Source organism: Sus scrofa, chromosome 1 (assembly GCF_000003025.6).
Source record: "Sus scrofa isolate TJ Tabasco breed Duroc chromosome 1, Sscrofa11.1, whole genome shotgun sequence".
Lineage (NCBI taxonomy): Eukaryota > Metazoa > Chordata > Mammalia > Artiodactyla > Suidae > Sus > Sus scrofa.
This window is the reverse complement of record NC_010443.5, coordinates 101,833,773-101,855,411: the sequence shown is the minus strand read 5'-3', so window position 1 is coordinate 101,855,411 and position 21,639 is coordinate 101,833,773. Positions and strand designations below refer to the sequence as shown.

Here is a 21,639-nt window from a genome sequence, read left to right as displayed (position 1 = left end):
GATTTATGGCTAGAATCATCCAACATGCTTCAGCACAGAAGACATAGAATGCTACTGAGGAGGGCAAGTGGGGGCCAGGGTGACAGGAGTGATGGGGAGAATATTTAGAATAGGACTATCTCAGACGAATTGTAAAATGAAATTTTAACAGTAAGATATGCTGCTGAAAAAGTTTCCCAAGGGAAACAGTGAACAAACCATCCCTGGAGATAGCTCAAACCAGAAGAGAAAATAACTAGAAATTGTCCTGCAGGGAACAGCTCTGCCCAGACATTAGACATGAAAAGGAAAGCTTTGCAGATTTTCTCTCTAATTTATATTCTTCTGAGATCCCAGGAGGCTGAGCAAAGATGCAGGAACAATAGATTGAGGACTCTGGGCACCGGGGGTTTGCTTAGATGTCTCAGTCTTGGCTCACATCTCTAATGAGTCGGCACAGAGGCAATGCACCAGAGAAGACACTGCTAGCATAGCCAAAGCTTTATGCCATCCAGGGCCCTTCATTAGTCTGTCCTATGGGATGAGGTGAAACAATTAGAACCCCAGACAAAAAGTGGGAGCTGTGGGAATGCCCTCATGCAGGCATGGATATTAGTTTGAAACCTGCAGCCATATATGTAATGATGATCCTATGCCTATATATTTTACCGTATTGGAAACATACCCAAGTTCAAATGGCCAGAGTAGGATTTTTAATTCAGACTTGGCATCTACCATTATAACTCTCTGATTCAGTCATCTTTGAGTTCCATCAAATTCAGGAGATTTATAAGGTTCCTCAAGTTAAGCCTCGTACCCCAGCATTCTGACTCCCCAAAGTGATATGTTGCATAGACATAATAAACAGGATAAAGCAGGACATTGACAAGGCCAGGGTTGCTCTAGGTAATCAACAAATTTACAGTGGCTAAGGACCTCTTTTTCAGTTTAAAACAAGTTTAAATTCTGGAAAGGTGTTTAGGCAAAGCCTGGGCTAAAATAAGCATGATGCAGTACCAGGAAAACTTCCTAAAAGTTAGACAACCAACCCCATCTATGCCTAAAAGAAAATGTTGCTTAGGAGCAAAAAAAAAAAAAAATAACTACTAATAGAATTGATGCCTCAAAGCAAATCACTGCTCGGTTGGAAAAACAGAATCATAGAATTATCTTGCTGAAATCACTAATGGCCAATAAATTTATGAGAAAAAATGTTTGACCTTATTAGTACTCAGGGAAATGCAAATTAAAAACATGGTGAGATGTTAATTCACATCCAGCAGATGAGGACAAATTAAACATATGACAATATCAAGTATCAGTGGAGACATGGAACAAAGGGGATTGTTTTATGTTCCTGGTGGGAGTTTCAGTTCATGGCAACTTATCATTGTCCCCTAAAAGTGAAGATCCCCTTTCTATAACAGCAACTTCACCCCTAGATATACACCCTAGACATAGTGGTAAATCTGTTCCATGGGACATGTACAAGAATGTTCATAGCAGCATTATTGGATATTAGCAAAATAGTGACTTCTCAAAAGTTTATCAATAGCAGATTGGATAAAGTGTGGTTAATTAATATTATGGGATATTATACAGCAGAAAAAGTGACTGAAATGTAGCAATACGCATGCTTAGAGATTAATTTCAAATATTTAATATTTAGCAAAAATGAAAATCAGAATACCTTATATCTATTTTATAATGGTCAAATACAGGCAAAGCAAAATCATATGTTAAAGATACGTACATATGTGGCAAAACGATACAGGAGGCAAAGGACTAACACAAAATTAAGAAAAGTGTGGGTGGGCACATGGGTTGTTTCATTATAATTACTGTCATTGTGATCATAGCTGTTACTATTTTTAATTATAATAAATACCATATATATAGTATAGCTCATAATTTAAATAAATCATCTGTTAAACTAGCAGTATAACTAGAAGTTGCCTAGTCCACACCCTCCTTTAACAAAAGAATTATGTTACATAAAGAAAAATGACATCTAAAGTAATAGCAGATTTCAGAAATGCTACAGACCCATTAGTTAAAACCAATTAGCTAGTGAGGGACTTAGATCTTGATTTAGAAGCTCCTCTTGTACTTTAGATACAATCATAACAAAATGCAGTCCATTATTTCTCAGCAAGTCAAAAGTAGAAAAGAGAAAAATTGCTTTGAGGAAGTCTTGCAGCTGGAAGTATTTCCAGCTGGACAAAACAAGTAGATAAAATGCATTTTACAAATCAGGAAGAAAGATCTTAGGAAAACAAAGCAATAGTCCATGGCCATTTGATGGAAAATAAACAGTCCTGTATGATGCAGTAGCTTCAGAAATCATCCCTATAATATCAGAGAATATAAGAGCTGAGCCACAGTCATGCCTAGGGTCTCTTAGGACAGGTTAAATTATGTTTAACATATTTAAAAGGCAGCTAAAGGAGTGGGTATTTTTAAAGACTTTCAAAAATTAGTAAAATCGGAAAATATTGCTGTTTAACAAGAAACTTTAGTTACTAAGAAGATTAACTGTAATAAGTAACATTTATATTAATGATTTAATTCCTTTATTGTCCTATAAAATTCTAAAGCAGATTTAAGAACATTTAAGATATCAGAGTAACATTGGTATTGATAAGCTTTCTTATCAGGTCACAATACACTTAGGAGTTAGAATTTTCATTAGATCGCACCATGAAGATTCAGTTAATCCAGTGAAATCTTTTTGTCCTAGGTATGCTCAAGAGTAGCCTTCTGACAAGAACCAACCTTAAAGATGAGCAAAGGACAAGAGCGGGATCCCAAAATTTCAATACATACCCCTGTGAAGTCCCATCAGAATAATCAAGAGTGGTATAAAGGGACTTCCCATCTTGAAATGGAAATGACTAAGTGAGCAAGAAGTCAGAGAATTTGGATTATGAAATTAAGCTAAAGAACATTATGAAAATAAGAACTAGGTTATAGGTACTGGGCTTACAGAATTTAGCAGAGAAGAGAAACTTCCTCACCTAGGTCACCTATGTCATAGCAATAAATTTCAAAAATATGATCAAGAAATACGGAATGACTTGTATGTTTTCTGGTTGAACTTTTCCCCCAAGAAATGAAAGCTGTGAATAATTTTGTCTCTAACAATTCATAAAAAAGCAACATGTACTAGTATATCCACTGGCAGATTGCCATCAACAATGAAAAGAGGGACTATTCAATCATACACAATATTGATATTGATTTCTAAACCATATCATTGATAAGTTCAGGCATTTCTAAACCAACAACCCCCTCCCCCCAAAAAAAACGTATTTACTTAACAGTTGAGTTGAAATTTCAGGCTGAAATTTGTCAAAGAAGTTTAAAGCACTACAGTAATTTTGATCGTCAATCAGCTGGCCTATATTTCTGTGTATAAACACAGTGCTAGAACAGAGAAGTAAAAGGAAATAACAGTCTCCTGTGGAAGGAAGCAAAAGCATAGAATACTACGTGAGGGTGTAATATACACGTGAGACACAATTATAAAGGTTGTATAATAATTTGTATTTTTATATGTAATTTTATATTTTTTTTTGCTGTTACCCATTTGGCATATCTAACATGTCATTTTATCTTGAACTTTTTAAATTGGCCTATGCGGGGGATAATATGGATTGTTCATCCTTTTTTATTGACAAGTTTAACATTGGCTTTACTTGAGGTTTTGTTTTGAAGGAAAATGTCTTAAATGCTCTTGGGTCAGTGCCATGCTACTGATTTTGTAACACCATTAAGAAGTGCTTTGATCTCTGAAAAGCAGTAACTTGGAAGAAAATTAAATTTCTATTGTTCCAAATAGATAACACCCTCCTGAAAAAAGGATCATGCTAAGGCTGGCATAATTTATTCTCCCCCTAGTTCTCACACCTGCCTGTCCTTAATGAACCATGAGCTCTGAAACTCCAAAGATACTGGCCAAGAGGCTACTTTTATTATCCTACAGTAAAAGTACTACTTAGCTGTCTTTAGAGTCTAGTTTAACTTTCCACAAAAGAAACACTCATGAAAACTTAAAAATGTGTTTTTGAGGCAAATCCCCATGACTTTGCAAAGTGTAATACAACATGTTAAACAGACTACATGGATCAAGACCCTGGATTCCAGTGAGAAAGGCTTTCCTTAGTTGTCTTCAAGGGAGGGGATGTGGATGCTATAAAGTTTACAGGTTAGAGCTGAGATTCTGGAGATACAGGCTGGAGAGACACAAGCAGCCCACTGGCAGGCTGGAGAATAATTCATTGGACATCGTGTTGCTATTTAGCTTGGTGTGTTTCAATCAAGAGTTAGTGAGATCCCAGGCTACTATTCATGAAAGTATAACTGTTGTGACAATTCTTTAAATTCTTCAGTCCTCCTCTAGAGCATCAAAATAAAGAAACAGAGGAAGAAAAAGAAAATTCCCTGTTTACATTTTGTGAATTTTAAATGTGCATAGTATTTATCACTCCACTTTAGGAATTATCATTACAAGATGTCCCAAAGCAAGTGGCATCTTTATCTTTAGTTAATTACTCAAATAATCCTTGGCAGGCTTATGTCATTATTGTCTTTACTCAGGCAAAGGAAAGGTTTCTCAAAATTTACATCTACAGTCCAACTAGGAGATTATCATCTGAGGTAGATTACTCCATCAGCAATTATCATATGAACTGGGAGCTGCCTAACAAACATCAAAATAAAGCAATGTGTTGCTCACTTGGTGCAAGCTTCTGAACTTCCATAGACCATATCTATGGAATGGTGGGAAGATCTCTAACCAGATAGGGAGAGCTCACTCACTAGAGAAATCACTATGGTTTCCCAAAGTATCTTTATGTAATTACCATTATCTCAATTCACCCCCAAAGTTATACATTTGGGGAGGTGGCATAGAAGATAGAAATCCTTACTTCCTTGTGTGTTTATGATTGGAGTTTTTGTTTTTGTTTTTGTGGGGGGTTTTGGCCACTATGTGCAGTGCCTTCATGTGGGATCTCGGTTCCCAGACCGGAGGATTGAACCTGGACCACAGGTGTAAAAGTGCCAGTTCCTAACCACTAGACCACCATATGATTGGGTTTCAATACACAAAAATACTGGAAACAAATGCGTTCTTTCCTAGTGGAATTACTTTGCCTGGTAGAAGTGTGAGGAAGAAAAATTCACAAGCAAAATTTAAAATGACAAATGTTACAAAAAAATAGCAAGAATATTTGCTTTAAAATGTACTCTTGGGGCCCAGTCTTCCATGGAAAGAAATATTCTGTTCAGAAACTGAGCACTACATGCATACAGGCAGCATCACCTAAAGATAAAAAGTGTTCACATTGGGAAGTCAAGATTTAAATTAGAGCTGTTTCCAAAGGCGAATGATAGTATTAGATGGGCCCCACTATACACAGCAGGAAACAATCTATGAGCAAATCACAGGCATTTCGAGAATTTCAGTAATTGGATGAATGAAAGAAGAAATGTAAGCCAGAGAAGAATAAATATTTCCTCTCATAAAAGATGTTTTTCAGGATAACTAGAAGGCTGAGATTCCCTTGGAAAATGAAGTATCATCCTTTTCCTTCTCTAGACATAAGTAAAAATATCTCCTTCCATCCAAAAATCACCTCCTCAAATCTCTTGTCGAGCTTGCCATTGGCTGAGAAAATCATACATTCCTGTAAATTCCTCATACTCCAGAAGAAACTTCCAGCAGGTTTCATTCAGGAATTTGGGCAGGATTAAAGCTCTTCCACTTCAAGGAAAACAATAGGGAAGTTTGCTGAGAGGTTAACTTGCCAGAGAATAAACGTAAGTCATACACACTGGGAAGTTATAAATCTCTCCCCGGGAAAAAAAAAAAAAAAAAAAAGCCTATCAGCAGCTCAAGCCAGCCCAGCTCTTAAGAGCATTAAAGCAAATGCACTAAGCCTAATATATTCACATATAACACATGTGGTGGCTGTTTCACATGCTTCATAACTCAGAGGGCAACGGCTGCTGTGTGGGAAATGGATGCTGTGACAGGCCCCCAGTGATTTATACTGCAGCACACACAGAGGAGTGGACAGCCAGGCTGCCTGGATGCCCTCAGTTCTTGCCATGCTCAACAGAAAAACCCAGATGGGGGCATCAGAGTTGCCTTGGGTTGGGGCTCGGGGGGTTTATGAGAGAGAGAGGAGAGGTGAGGTAGCAAGCTGCATTTCACCACGTCCCAATGACATAAACTCACATTGATTATCTTTCAATAGAAAGTAACCCAAATATATGTATGAAAATTAATTAAAATTAACATGTATGTTATTGCTATTAACATGCTACTTCATTCATTAACATCTAGCATGTAAAATTTTCAGCTCGTCTGAGATCCCAGGACTTAGTGCTTTGCTTGTGGCTCGAGTCAAACAGAGTAGATGGTACCTTGCAAAAGCCAACTAAAAAGCCATCAGCCTCCTCCTCCAGCATCAAGTCCGTATCCTATGCCCACACTGTTCAGGGACACCTTTTGTTATGTCATAACAACTTCACAAAAATCTACAGCAGCTCCAGACTTTTATCTAAAAAGCAGAAAATACCCAGTGCTATTGTGCTAGTCTCCGTAATCCTTTGTCACCCAATCAACAAAGTCTTTAAAAACATCCTGCTGAATGGGAATTTCACTGCCAGTAAACTAGACACTTGGCCTTATTAAGGGCACCTCCTACTGGTCTTTTCATGGAGTGAACTGTGCTTTCTTCACCATCAGTTCTCTGCCATGTCCCTGAAGAGGGGAAATTGCTACTGAAAGAGGAGGAACAGATTAAGGGGCAAAGATCAGAGTAATTTGAATTAGCAGTATCTTGAAACCACACCATCCACTTTCCTGGGACTGCAAAAAAAAATCACATTTGCAATTAACAGAAACGAATTTAGAAATAGAAATAAGCTTAAAGATTTAGATCCATGAGCCTATCCACAGGCATATCCCTTGTATATTTTTGTCTGTCTTGCAATCACAGACTTGGCCATTGAGGAGTTAATTAAAATAAAACAGTATATGGTCCTAGCTCTCTAGACAGGAAAGTTAAATAAGTGGGAAGGGAGGTATTTAATGTAGATATTGGTAAAACATAAATAAATCCATCTCCCCTCATTTATCCCCACACTTCACCAAAGACATTTGGAAAGGACTTTAAAATATTTTAGTGTAACTAAAAAACAAACAAACCAAAAGTCACTGTCAGTTTTTGCACTTTCCTTGTTTAATGTAATATTCTCATCGGACCCACTTCAGGCTGGGCCCTGTAGACTTTCTACCCAGTGAGGATGCCCCTCTGAACTTCCCCTCTCTTTGGCAGTCTCCCAAACTGCACAAGAGCGAAAGTCAGTCTTCTGTGCAGAAGGAAAGTGATCCTCACCACAGCATCTAGTGTCTGCAGGAGCAAGAGGAAATTTCTAAAAAGACACCTATTCCTTCCTGCGGGGATAGCCCCATGCCCCGCCCACCATCCGCAGGGAGTGTTCGCTGAGGACAAAGCTCCAGGAGAAGAGCCTGGGAGGAGGAGACCGGCCTGAGAGGGAGGGAGGGAGTGAGCAACGGCTGCTGAGCCCCAATGCTTGTGCGCGTGCACCCATATGCGCGCACACACACACAAGCACACACTCCTCTCCCTGGCTTGTGCTCGCTCGCTCTGTCTACAGAGCTCTGGCTACAGAGAGGTGAGGAGTCGGGTTTGTATGGATGCGAAGATTTCTGCTCCTGTGTCAGGATTTGAGGAGCCTCCTGCTAGCTCTGAGACCTCTGAATCCTTAGTAACCAGAGAGGCTCATACTCTGCTGGTGTTTGAAACCCTGGGCCGTGCAGCACTTAACAGGAACAAGAGAGCTGGAGCTTTGAGTTCCCGGAGGTTGGGGGCTTGGTCATGATTTACATTCATTCCAGGCTCAGGTTGGGGTGCTCCCATCCAATGCCTGGCCCCAGCCGGTGGGTCCTTTTCTTGGGGATTTAGGAAAAGGTCTTTTCCGAAGGGATCTGAATGCTCAGCCGGCTGCTCCCCGCCCCCCCCCCTTTCCCGCCGGGCCGCTCCCTGTACCCCAATGTCCATCCACACTTGTGGTGAGGCCGGCAAAACAGTGGACATTATAATGATACATTTTGCTTTTTTTTTTTTTTTTAATTCTTTGGTCCATCGAAACCTCCAGCTCAATATTCAGAGACTGCAGCAGCCTTCAGCAGCCCTCAGATCCCTCTTTTTCCTGCTGTAATCCAATCCAGTGCCCCGACAGTTTTGCCATTTTTAATTAGGAACCGCGGCTTGCCAAGTGTCAGGGCCAGTGGGGCTGGTTCTCCAGAATATCAATCATCTGGAGTTTGGAAGTGTCCTGGAGATATTTGGAGACTTAGCTTAAGAACTGCATTCATCGTTAAAAAATACCATAAAATAAAACACACCTCCTTCCTCCTGGTAACTCTGCACCTCTTTCGCACCACCATCCCCTCCTCTGAAGTACCAAAACACATTAGCGGTCCCTTTCTGGATTTCTCAAACAGCAAGATTAAAAAGCCAAACCAGAGGTGCATACAATCACAAACGACTCAGCCCCACCATCTGCATTCCGCACAGACTCCCTCAAAGCCCCCTCCATGACCTCCTCCAATTCCTCTCTTTGGTAGCTTTCCGAGGCTCTAAGGATCCAACCCAATTCCTTTCAACGACATCCCCATCACCTGCCGCCTCCCTGCTCCAGCCCGTCAGCTCTCAAAGCCAACGCAAGTATTTGCAAAAGCGAAGGTGCAGGAAGCACCAGATTTGCTAAAAAGGGAAGGGTGTCCCTTTCCCCAGCCTCCAACATCCTCCGCCCCCCCCCCCGGGGGGGAAAAGTCTTCCCATCTTTTATCATCAAGGAGGAAATGGGGGACAGGGCGAGCAAGCGTAGAACATCTTGCTCTTTCTCCCTCTCCCCCAATTCTACTACTCACCAAAGGAAATAAGAAAGAGAAGGAAAGGGGGTTAGGGGGCGGGCGATGAGAAGAAAGGAAAGAACCTCTTACCGGTGACTTGGAGATGTGCGCTGAGCAGGGTAGCTCCGAAGAGTACAAAAGCCAGCTTGGGTACCCAAACACATCCAAGACTATTCTCCATATTTCAGCCAACACCTTCGGGGCCGGGGGTCCTGGGCAGCGGCAGCACTCACAGACATGCACTCACACACGCATGCACACATGCACACACACGCGCCGAGCCCCTTCAGCTTCCTCCTCCTCCTCCTCCTCGTCCTCTTCCTCCACCTCTTTCTCCACCTCCCCTGCGCCTCTTCTGCCTCCGAAGCCTTTTTTCTCGTCCACTGACAGAATCAGCAGCAAAAAGCGGCAGCAAAAAGTTCCATTCGGTCCAAGAAATCCCGAGCCCCAGTAAAATCTCAGAAAACTAACTCAGGGAAGCAGGGAGCAAGAGGAGGGAAGACAGCTCTCCACCGCGGAGCCTGCGAATCATCAATAAACAGAATATCCAGGAGGGACCAAGAGGAGACGGAAAGCAATCCTGTGGCTGGGCTGTGCATCAAAGAGTGGAAGCTGGTTCCCTGTCCTCGGCTGGGTAAAGTTGAAGAGAAAAAGCCGTGTGCAAAAGCTGAGGATGCTGTTCGGTTTTGTTTCTTTTCTTTTTTTTTTTTTTTTTTCCTTTCTTTTTTTCCTCCAAGAGCCGAGGGGACAGAGGGAGGATAGGCCCGGGGAGGCGGGGGGAGGTCGCTGGGCTGCTTCGGGGTGAAGCGCTCTCACTTGTTACTGGGGTGTCCGCCAGCGGTGTATGAGCTGGAAGTTGGAGCTGTACTATCCATTGATCCGGAGGAGTAGAGGGCTGGAAGGGAAAATGTGGAGACCGGAGGGAAACGAACTGGATCAGGCAAAGATTCCACTGGAAACGGGTGGAAAGGGGGTGGGGGCAGAGAGATGCCGGAGAAGGAAAAAAAAAAAAAAAAAAAAAAAAAAAAAGCGGTCGGAGGAGGCTTCCAGCAGCAGCTGTGTTAGCCTGGTCTACATATCAATGAGCAGGGATGCCCTCTGTGGGCAAAGCGTGGGAAGTCACTTTTGTCAATGGATCTAGCAAATATCCTTGAGCGGCTGGGAGGGTGTGTGGCTCTCTCTTTTGATACTCTGTCTTTGGGAAATTTATTTTCGACTATTAAATCTAGGCAGGTATTTAGCCTGGGTCAGATGGGCAGGGTGTTTATTTCCCTCTCTGCTCTCAGCACTATTTAAAAATAGAATTTTTCGTCTGGAAGAATCACCTAATCCAAACCTGTGTCAGGACAGGCAGGACACTGAGGTCCAGAAATATAACGACTAATACCAGACCACTATTTCTGACATAACATAGGGTCCTCTTTTTGTAGGAAGTCTTATTTCATCTCTGGGCTCTCTTCTCTAGAAGGGATTTGATGCTTTATTCAACGAATTTTAAAGCATTTACCATGTCCCAGGTACCCTGTTAGCTCCCAGAAAATATAGCTGTGAGGTTTAATAAGGCACAGCCTCTATCCTCAAGGGATTCCTGATCTGTTGGGAGAGAGGCATATGTAGATACTTATAAAATATTGTGATAAATACTATCGCCCATGTAATGAGGATGTGCTGGGGGAGAAACTTCTCCAGTCCCTTGGACATGAAATGAAGTAAACACACACACAGAGAGCAGGAAATTTAGGAAGGGTGAACAGTGGCGACCTCTCAGGAAACTGCTTTAAGCTTTCTTTGCACGTCTTATCTTTATGGCAGGACCCCAAACTCCTTTGAGAAGGTTTATATGTCATTCGTCTTTACACTTCTCACAGATCTAGCCTAGGACTTAGAATACTACACATGCCAATGTCTTTTTGCTGAACAAGGGATTTACAAAGGAATGAACTTGGCCACAGAGGATAATTAATGCCGCTCTGGTAAAAGTGCTGCATTTTAAGGGGATGTTGAGCTGCAGGTTCCCCCATTCCCCACTGTATTACACTGTCTAATCATTCTTTCTATCTCTTCCCCATGTTTTCTTGCTACCCTCTCACAGTCACTAGTTTCTGAGTGGAGAAAATGTGAATATCTAGATAAAAGAAGTGGGGAAAAGCACAAAAATACAGGATAAATATCATCAACAGGTAAAATTCTGTAACACTAGAACTAGATAAGAGTATCTCTAGATCATTAGTCATGGCCATCCCTTCTTGCCTTGAAAAAAGGTAAAATAAGTAGTACCTGTGATTTCCAGATCAAAACTTCCAGAAGTAGCTTGGATGGCTGGATCTTTTAGAATGGAATGAAACTCTTTGCTTCTTTCCACCCTCACCACATTTCTCAAAATACTTCAAGCTTCCCTTGGCTGAAGATGAGGTCTCTGGGGATTCAGGTTTAGGATCTAGAACAAGGATCCTTAACTGGGTCTATTGAGTCTTCCTTGGAGGTCCCTGCTAACAAATTTCAGGGAGTTCATGAATATCCTGAAACTTCATGAAAAATGATCGACTTTTGTGCTCATGCTCTTTTTTCCTTAGGAGTCATTTTTAGCTTTTGTTAGATGCACAAAATGAGTTCAAGCATGCTCTCTGCCAAAAACAATGGAAAGAACTGGTTTAGGAAGCACAGTATGAGGGAAGAGTTGTAACCTCTTCCTGAGGGAGTGATAAAGTCCTCTGTTCTCTTTGCAGTAAAAGAATATCCACAGAGAGTAGGAGGGTAGGAATCCAATGGTTGAAAAAAATGGTCCATGTTGTTCAAATCCACATAAATGGACACTGCTCAGTCTAACACAGAATAGTGATTAAGTTACTCTTCGCTATGGTCCCTGACTCCTATGCCCTGAGTCTTCCAGGACATCTGCCCACCAACCAATACACTTTGAAAAAGATCACCAAATTCTCATCATCTTAGATACCCACTGGGTTTCACACTGGCTTCCCCAAGCAATTGGAGAAGTTGCTTGTCCTCACTTTCCCAGTGTGACTTCTTTTTTCTTAGAGAGATGACTCCAGCTTGATTTTAGTATTTTTTCTTGGAAACAGCTCCAATATTTTCTAATTCACAGCATGGTCATTTTCACTTGGGAAACACAGCACCTCCTCATTTTTCATCTCAGAAATGTGAGGCCCACTTACCACCCAGCCTCCTTAACAAGAAAAAAAAAAAAAAAAAAAGGAAACCAAAAGATCAGGGAGTAAGAGAGAAATGGGGGTCATAGGATATAGTTTAGTATAATAATCCTCTTCACACAGTCTTTATGATATTTGGCACTGAGAATTCATTTCTGGGATTTAATCTGGTGATAAAATATACAGGTACCCAGCACACTTTTATACTCTAAAGGCAAATTAATCAATACCTCTATCTTATCAAACCACATGGACCCTAAGTTATGTGTGTTTTTGGAGAAGGGGTCGTCTAGAACACTGATTTGCTGAGATTAGCCTAAATGAATGACTAAAATTAAAAATCCTTTTTAGGATTTCCATTATGGCACTGTATTTCTTATCCTTATTCAGGATTAAGATAGAATTAATTCAGAAAATTAATGATCTTAATCTATTTCTATTCTTTTGCCAATATCATAATCTGACTTTAAAAGACACTTTCTATAACATGATTGAGGAATTTATTTGTCAAAACAATAACATCTAATCCAATGGTACATGTGTAGGCTATGACTTTGGCTATACTGAAAATCAAATCATGTGACTATGAGAAGGGAATAATTCACCATTTAGATATGGTCATTGTCTTGTATTAATTTACTTCCAAGGTGTGAAGGGAAGTATTTTGGACAACATTTCTTGGTTGTTTTTGTTTTTGCTCAGAATGCATCCTTCCTTATTTCGGTAATGAGTCTCACATTTTGCTACTAATCTCAATTACAAAGCTGAGGAAGTGGATCCTAAGTCCCTTTAGTAGAGCAGCCTATCTTCCTAATCAAGATGATAAATTCAAAGCTGAGCCCATCAGCCAGTCAGAGTAAAGAAGTTATTTCTGAGGCTTCTAGGAATAAGAAGCTCTCTGTCTCTCACAGGGGTATGACTAGGAGAAACCTCTCTTCCCTCTATATTGTGAAAATATATAATTTTAGTGAAGGTACTAATTTAGGAGAAATCTACATCAGAACCATAAGAGAAACCAGTGATAGGCAGACTAATTTCCCTCCTCTCCCCTCCAAAGATGCCCACACCCTAATCCCTGGAACCCGTGGACACATCATCGTACATGGAAAAATAGGTTTTCAGATGTGATAAAATTAAGGATCATGAGTCAGGGAGATTATCCTGGATTACCCCAGTGAGCCCATTGTCACCGTAAGGGTTCCTAGAAAATAGAAGAGGAAAGCCTAAAAACATAGAGAAGGAAACATGAGGAAAAGAGCAAGTGGTCAGAACAAGGGATGCTAATGGCATCCCTGGAAGTGATCATGGGCCCAGGAATGTGGTCTCTGAAAGCTAAAGAAGCCAAAAATCAGATTCTCCCCTGGATCCTGAAGAAGGAATAAAGGCCTAGCAATACTTTGATGTTAGCCCTGTATTATATATATATATATATATATATATATATATATATATATATACACACCCACATATACATACACAAATATACGTATTTATATTCAACACATATATTAACATATATGGCAAATTTAGGGGTTAAAACCATGCAAATTTATCCTCTTACAATTTAGAGGTCAGCTCTAGACACTGGAAAAAGTAAGAAAGGGACTCTCTCCAACAACTTTAGTTGGATCACAACCCTCTGGATACATTGACTATAGCAGTAAAAGACCCATTTACAGATTTCCGACTTCCAGAACCACCAGATAGTAAGTTTGTGTTGTGTTTTTTGTTGTTTTTCTTTTTTTTTTGTCTTTTTGTCTTTTTAGGGCCACATCTGTGGCATAAGGAAGTTCCCAGGCTAGGGGTCGAATTGGAGCTGTAGTCACAGGCCTACTCCAGAGCCAGAGCAATGCGGGATCTGAAAGTTTGTGTTGTTTAAGAGCCTAATTTTACAGCAGTTTGTTATAGCCACAGTGGAAAATGATATAGAACATGAGAAAGGAGTTGAAACTGTCAAATTAAGGAAAAGGGGGAAAGAAATTGAATTCTTACTGACATTAGAATAAGTCATTTTGCATGAAGCCAATCTGGACTATGGATTTCTCCATTATACGAGACAAGTCATTTAAAAAAAAAAAATTTAATCCGGGTCAACAGTGATGTCTATCTTTTAAAACATAAAGAATTCTAATTAAACCAATTAAACACAAAGTGAATCTATATTAAGTACATTCTCCTACCATGAAATGCATAGCATTTATTCAGTTTCTAGCTTTGCAACTATTTTTTTTTAATGTTTTCCACTGTACAGCATGGGGGCCAAGTTACACATACATGTATACATACGTTTTCCTCCCATTGTTGTGTTGCAATGTAAGTATCTAGACATAGTTCTCAATGCTACACAGCAGGATCTAATTGTAAATCCATTCCAAGAGCAATAGTTTGCATCCGTTAACCCCAAGCTCCCAATCCCTCCCACTTCTTTCCTCTCCCCCTGGGCAGCCACAAGTCTATTCTCCAAGTCTATTATTTTCTTTTCTGTGAAAAGGTTCATTTGTGCTGTATATTAGATTCCAGTTATAAGTGATATAATATGGTATTTGTCTTTCTCTTTCTGACTTATTTTACTCAGTATGAGAATCTCTAGTTCCATCCATGTTGCTACAAATGGCATTATTTTGTTCTTTTTGATGGCTGAATAGTATTCCCTTGTGTATATATACTATCACTTCTTCCTAATCCAATTGTCTGTCAATGGACTTTTGGGTTGTCTCCATGTCTTGGCTATTGTGAACAGTGTTGCAGTGAACATGTGGATGCAAGTGTCTTTTTAAAGGAAAGTTTTGTCAGGATATATGCCCAAGAGTGGGACTGCTGGGTCATATGGTAGTTCTTTGTATAAACTTCTAAGGTACCTCAATACTGTTCTCCATAGTGGATGTACCAGTTTACATTTCCACCAGCAGTGCAGGAGTGTTCCCTTTTCTCCACAGCCCCTCCTGCACTTGTTATTTGTGGACTTATCAATGATGGCCATTTTGACTGGTGTGAGGTGGTATCTCATGATAGTTTTGATTTGTAATTCTCTAATAATCAGGGATGTTGAGCATTTTTTTCATGTGCTTGTTGGCCATCTGTATATTTTCCTTGGAGAATGGTCTATTCAGGTCTTTTGCCCATTTTTCTATTGGGTAGTTGAATTTTTGCTGTTGCATTATATAAGTTGCTTCTATATCCTAGAGATTAAGCCCTTGTCCATTGCATCATTTGAAATTATTTTCTCTCATTCTGTAAGTTGTCCTTTTGTTTTCTTTTTGGTTTCCTTTGCTGTGCAAAATCTTGTCAGTTTGATTAGGTCCCATTGGTTTATTTTTGCTGTTATTTCTGTTGCCTTGGGAGACTGACCTAAGAAAACATTCATGAGGTTGATGTCAGAAAATATTTTGCCTATGTTCTCTTCTAGGAGTTTGATGGTGTCTTGTCTTATATTTAAGTATTTCAGCCATTTTGAGGTTTTTTTTTTTTTTTTTTTTTTTTTTTTTTGGAATGGTGTGAGGGTGTGTTCTAGCTTCACTGCTTTGCATGCAGCTGTCCAGGTTTCCCAGCAATGCTTGCTGAATAGACTTTCTTTTTCCCATTTTATGCTCTTGCCTCCCTTGTCAAAGATTAATTGAACAAAGGTGTCTGGGTTTATTTCTAGGCTCTCTATTCCGTTCCATTGGTCTATCTGTCTGTTTTATTACCAGTACCACACTGTTTCGATGACTGTGGCTTTGTAATATTTCTTGAAGTCTGGGAGGGTTATGCTCTCCCAGGATTGCTTTGGCAATTCTGGGTCTTTTGTTGTTCCATATAAAATTTTTGGATTGTTTGTTCTAGTTCTGTGAAAAATGTCATGGGTAATTTGATAGGGATTGCATTGAATCTGTAGATTGCTTTGGGTAGTATGGCCATTTTTACAATATTAATTTTTCCAACCCAGGAGCATGGAATATCTTTCCATTTCTTTACATCTTCTTTAATTTCCTTGATTAATGTTTTATAGTTCTCAGCATATAGGTCCTTTGCTTTCTTGGTCAGGTGTATTCCCAGGTATGTGATTTTTGGTGGTGCAATTTTAAAAGGTATTGTGTTTTTTATATTCCTTTTCTAAATTTCATTGTTAATATACAGAAAATTGACTAATTTCTGAATGACTAATTTCAGAAAATTGACTAATTTCTGAATTTCTTATATCCTGCTACTTTGATGAATTTGTTAATTAGTTCAAGTAGTCTTTTGGTTGAATCTTCAGGGTTTTCCATGTATAGTATCATATTGTCTGCATACAGTGACAGTTTTATCTCTTCTCTTCCTATTTGGATGATTTTATTTCTTTTGTTTGTCTAATTGCTGTGTCTAGGACTTCCAAAACTATGTTGAATAGCAGTAGTGAGAGTGGGCATCCCTGTCTTGTTCCAGATTTGGGTGAGAAGGCTTTCAATTTTTCTCCATTGAGTATTATATTTGCTGTGGGTTTGTCATAAATGGCTTTGATTATGTTCAGGAATGTCCCCTCTATACACATTTTGGCAAGAATTTTTATCATAAATGGATGTTGGACTTTGTCAAATGCTTATTCTGCATCTATTGAGATGATCATATGGTTTTTTACTTTTCTTTTGTTAATGTGGTACATGACATTGATTGATTTGCATATGTTGAATCATCCTTGTGAACCCGGAATGAACCCCACCTGGTTATGATGTATGATCTTTTTGATATGGTGTTGGATTTGCTTGGCTAAAATTTTGTTGTGAATTTTTGCATCTATATTCATTAAAGATATTGGCTGATAGTTTACTTTTCTGGTGGTATTTGTCTGGTTTTGGAATTAGGGTGATGGTGGCATCATAGAATGTCTCTGGGAGTATTCCTTCTTCCTCAACCTTTTGAAAAAGTTTAAGGAGGATGGGCACCAGATCCTCTTTTTATGTTTGGTAGAATTCACCTGTGAAGCCATCTGCTCCTGGGCTTTTATTTGTAGGGAGTGTTTTTTGATGTATTCAATTTCATTTCCAGTGATTTGTCTGTTCAGTTGGTCCATTTCTTCTTGATTCAGTTTTGGTAAGATTCTAGAAAGTTGTCCATTTCTTCCGGATTGTCAAATTTGTTGGCCTATAGTTGTTCATAGTATTCCCTTTTTTTTTTTTTTTTCTATTTCTGCAGTATCTGTTGTGATTTCTCCTTTTCATTTCTAATTTTTTTTTATTTGGGTTCTTTCTCTCCTCTTCTTAGTGAGTCCATTTTGTTCACCTTTTCAAAGAACCAGCTCTTAGTTTTATTAATTTTCTCTATTGTTTTTTGAATCTCTATTTTATTGATTTCCTCTTTGATCTTTATAATGTCCTTCCTTCTGATGATTTTAGGTCTTTTATGTTCTTTTTCTAATTCATTTAGGTGGTGGGTTAAGTTGTCAATTTGAGATCTTTCTTCTTTTTTGAGGAAGGCCTCTATTGCTATGAATTTCCCTCTGAGCACTGCTTTTGCAGCATCCCATAGATTTTGAGTGGATGTGTCTTCATTATCATTTGTCTCGAGGTACTTTTTATTTTCCTTCTTGATTTCCTCATTGACCCATTGTTTTTTTAGTAGCACGTTTTTTAGTCTCCATGTATTAGAATTTTTTTCTCATTTCTTTTCCTATAGTTGATTTCTAGTTTCATACCATTGTGGTCAGAGAAGATACTTGAAATAATTTCTATGCTCCTAAATTTACTGAGGTTAGCTTTGTGTCCCAATAATGTGATCAATTCTTGATAATGTTACATATGCACTTGAGAAGAATATGTATTCTGATTTTTTTGGATGTAGTGAAGATGTCAATTAAGTCTAACTTTTATATTGTTTCCTTTAGAATCTCTGTTGCTTTATTGGTTTTCTGTCTAGAGGATCTGTCCATTGGTGTGAGTGGGGTATTAAAGTCTCCTACTATGATTGTATTCCCATCAATTTCTCCCTTTATATCTGCTAATATTTGCTGTATGTATCTGGGTGCTTCTATATTTGGGGCATATTTGTTGATGATAGTAATATCCTCTTCTTGAATGGATCCCTTAATCATTAAGTAGTGTCCTTCTTTGTCTTTATGTCTTTGGTTTTAAAGTCTATTTTGTCTGATATGAGTATTGCAACTCCTGCTTTCCTGTCATGTCCACTGGCATGAAATATTTTTTCCCACCCCCTCACTTTCAATCTATATGTGTCCTTTGTCCTAAGGTTAGTTTCTTGTAGGCAGCAGATTAAAGGTTTTTGTTTTTTTAACCACTCAGCCACTCTATGTCCTTTAGAGCATTCAGTCCATTGACATTAAGGTGATAATTGATAGATGATTATTTATTGCCATTTTTAAACCTCATTTTCTAGTTGATTCTATGATTCTCCTTTTTTTTTTTTTTTTTTTTTTTTTTTTTTTTTTGGTTGGGTGGTCTCCAATTATTTTCTGCTTGAGTGTTTTTCTTTTCATTTTTGTGAATGTAATGTTTGGTTTTGGTTGCCCTGTTTTTTAAGTATGGTAACCCCTTCCTATATTTGTGTGTTTTATCCTGATAGTCCTGTAGGTTCAAACACTTCATTACCATACTGAAATTAAAAAAAAAATTAAAAAAGAACCTATTTATTTCCTTACTTCCCTTGCCCACATTTTATGACATTGATGTCTCTTTTTTTTCTTTTTAATTTTATTTTGTTTTAAACCTGTTCGTGATTAGATCTGTATGCTGGCTTATTTGAGTGACTGCTCTCTGATTGTGGTTTCCTCCATCCCTAGTTCTTCCTCTGTTTTTTTTTTTTTTTCCATTCAAAGAAGCCCTTTAAGAATGGGTTTTTTTAGAATGGGTCTTTTAGAATGGGTTTTTTGTTGCTGTATTCTTTTAGCTTTTGTTTGTTGGAAAAAAATTTTATTTCCCCTTCTATTTTAAATGATATTCTTGCTGGATAGAGTATTCTAGGTTGCATATTTTTTTCCTTTCAGCACTTTAAATACCTCTTGCCATTCCCTCCTGGCCTGTAGAGTTTCTGTAGAGATATCAGCTGATAGCCTTATGGGGGTTCCCTTATAAGTGATACTTTTCTTTTCTCTTGCTGCCTTTAGGATCCTCTCTTTAACTTTTGCCATTTTTATTATAATGTGTCTGGGTGTGTGTCTATTTGGGTTCAACTTGTTTGGGGCCCCCTGTGCTTCCTGAATCTTGAAATCAGCATCCTTTAGATTTGGGAAGTTTCCAACGATAATTTCTTCAAATATATTTTCCATCCCCTTATCATTTTTTTACTCCTTCTGGAATTCCTAGTATGTGTAGATTGGCCCACTTTATATTATCCCATAGGTCTCTTATATTACTTTCATGTTTTTTCATTTGGTTTTCTGTCTGCTCTCCTGTTTGGGTAATTTCCATTATTCTATCTTCCACATCACTAATTCATTCTTCTGCATTATTCATTCTGGTTTTTACTGCCCTTAGCTCAGTTTGTATCTCTGAATTTCCTAGTTTTTCTTGGCTCCTCCTTATATTTTCTAGTTTCTTTCTGAGGGAGTCTGCATTACTATTCATATCTTCTTTTGATTCCTTCAGTATTTTCATTATCTCCCTTTTGAACTCCACATCTGTCATACTGCAGAGATCTGTTTCATTGTTGACTGCTTTAGGTGAGTTCTCCTTGGTTTAACTGGGAGAGGTTTCTGAGTTTTTTTGTCTTGCTTGTTATTTTCTTTTTCTCGTTGGAGGTATACTCCCCATGGCTGGGCAGGGTTTGCCCTGGCACTGGTGTGGAGTGTTTCCTGAGGGCTGGCGGTGTTGGCTGGTCTTCTTTGAGACAGTGGGGTGTTTCCTGAAGGGGGGCAGGGCTCACAGGGTCACTCTGAAGCAAAGGAGAACTTCCCAAGGGCAGGAAGTACTGGCAGGTCCTCACCACAATGGATGCAGACTTCCTATGGCTGGACAGAGCTTGCTCTGGTGTTTCTGAGACACGGAGCTCTTCCAAGGGGCTGGCAGTGATGGGTGCTGCTCCCCGGGAGTGCAGCACCTCCCAAGGATGGGATCAGCTAGCCTGGCCACTGGTAGACAAAGGAGCCAGGCCAGCTGGAACTGGCAGGACCACACTGCAATAGACACAGACTTCCCACGGCCAGGCAGTGCTTGCTCTGGTGTTTCTGGGCCATGGAGCTCTTTCAGGGGGCAGGTGGTGCTGGGCAGCTTCTCCGTGGGAGTGCAGCACTTCCTGAGGGCAGGAGTGGCTAGCCAGGCAGCTGGGAGATGCAACTAATTTTTGAGTGGCAGAGGCACAGGCCATCAGAAGTATAACTCTGGGTGTGTGATATGACAATAAAGGAAAGGCTTTGTTATTTTAGTGGTTAAAAATTTAGTTTTGAATTAAACAATACATTTTAAAATTATTATTTAATTATTTATTTTTTATTATTTGATTTAATATAATTATTATCACTTAATTATTATTATTTTTGTATTATTATTATTATCCTTTTTCAATAACCACAGTATAGATAAGATAGATTGGTTATTAAAAGGAAGGGCAAGAAAGAGTTATTGATATTAAGCAACATTCAATCTAAACAAGGAAGATAGATATATTCTACGGCCTAAAATTTAAAATTTTATATTTGTAATAGCAAAAAAAAAATTACTACAGTCATTTAGAAGAAGGTGGAAATGAGGTGGTCAGAGACGACTTCTTGGAAGTAATAGGACTTGGATGGAACTATTAACTGAGCAAAAAGTTTGAGGGGATTATAGATTTGTCAAGTTCTGGAAACTGAAATTAAATCAGCCTGAAAGAAGATAATTTGAGTAAGGCATACAGAAGAATCCTCAATGAGGAGAGAGTCCTATAGGGCTCACGAACTGAAAATACATACTCCAAATTTCTGGCTTCAAACATTTTTTAAAGTACAAAAATTGCTTACAAAAAGAAGTGGTTTAATCACTTTAAAATTCTTTAAAGAATAGGAGAGGCATTTTTCCCTGTAAATAATTGTTTCCTTGATTTCCATGAAAAATGAAAAGGCAAAGCCCCTGCGTTGGCACGGGGGGTAAGAATCTGACTGCAGCAGCTCAGGTCACTGTGAAGGTATAGATTCCATCCCCGGCTTGGGGACTTGCATATGCCACAGATGTGGCCATAAAAAGGAAGAAACATGAAAAGGCCATAGTTACTTCTAACTAAAGGCAAGGGAGTTTGAAATCAGTTCTAAGCAGGAGATAAAAAATAATGAGTAAGTGCGTAATCTAAAAATACTTAGGAAAAGATGTACAATCACTGGGAGCCAGAATGGGTTCATTTAGAATAAATTATTACACATTGAAGCAGTTGGAAAATGTCACAGACAAAACATGTTTGGATTTCAATGAAGTCTTTTACTATGTACTCATGACAGTGTTGTTAAATACCTAAGTTATAATCTGATATAAATAATAATACAGTGTGGTAAATCCAATGTAAGGGTAACTGAACTGTATTATTTAGTCAATGCCAAGGAATGCCCACTCTGGAAACTGTTCTGGGACCACAGGGTTCTGCTTCCCTTTGCCACCTTAGCAA

The 21,639-nt window shown here is 39.1% G+C and overlaps 1 protein-coding gene across 5 annotated transcripts in view; it reads right to left on the bottom strand.

The window, feature by feature from the left end:
• DCC (DCC netrin 1 receptor) overlaps positions 1-21,639 on the bottom strand; it is a 1,568,393-nt gene that overhangs the window by 1,231,610 nt on the left and 315,144 nt on the right. For 2 of the 5 annotated variants that reach the window (XM_021073445.1, XM_021073448.1), the window contains 2 exons: positions 11,210-11,421; positions 9,023-9,827 (listed from right to left, as the gene is read on the bottom strand). In XM_021073445.1, the coding sequence (XP_020929104.1) occupies positions 9,023-9,113 (91 nt within the window). In that variant the 5' untranslated portion in view covers positions 9,114-9,827; positions 11,210-11,421. Of the gene's footprint in view, positions 1-9,022; positions 9,923-11,209; positions 13,407-21,639 lie in introns of those variants that run through there. The other 3 variants (XM_021073460.1, XM_021073463.1, XM_021073456.1) reach the window with 2 other exon arrangements.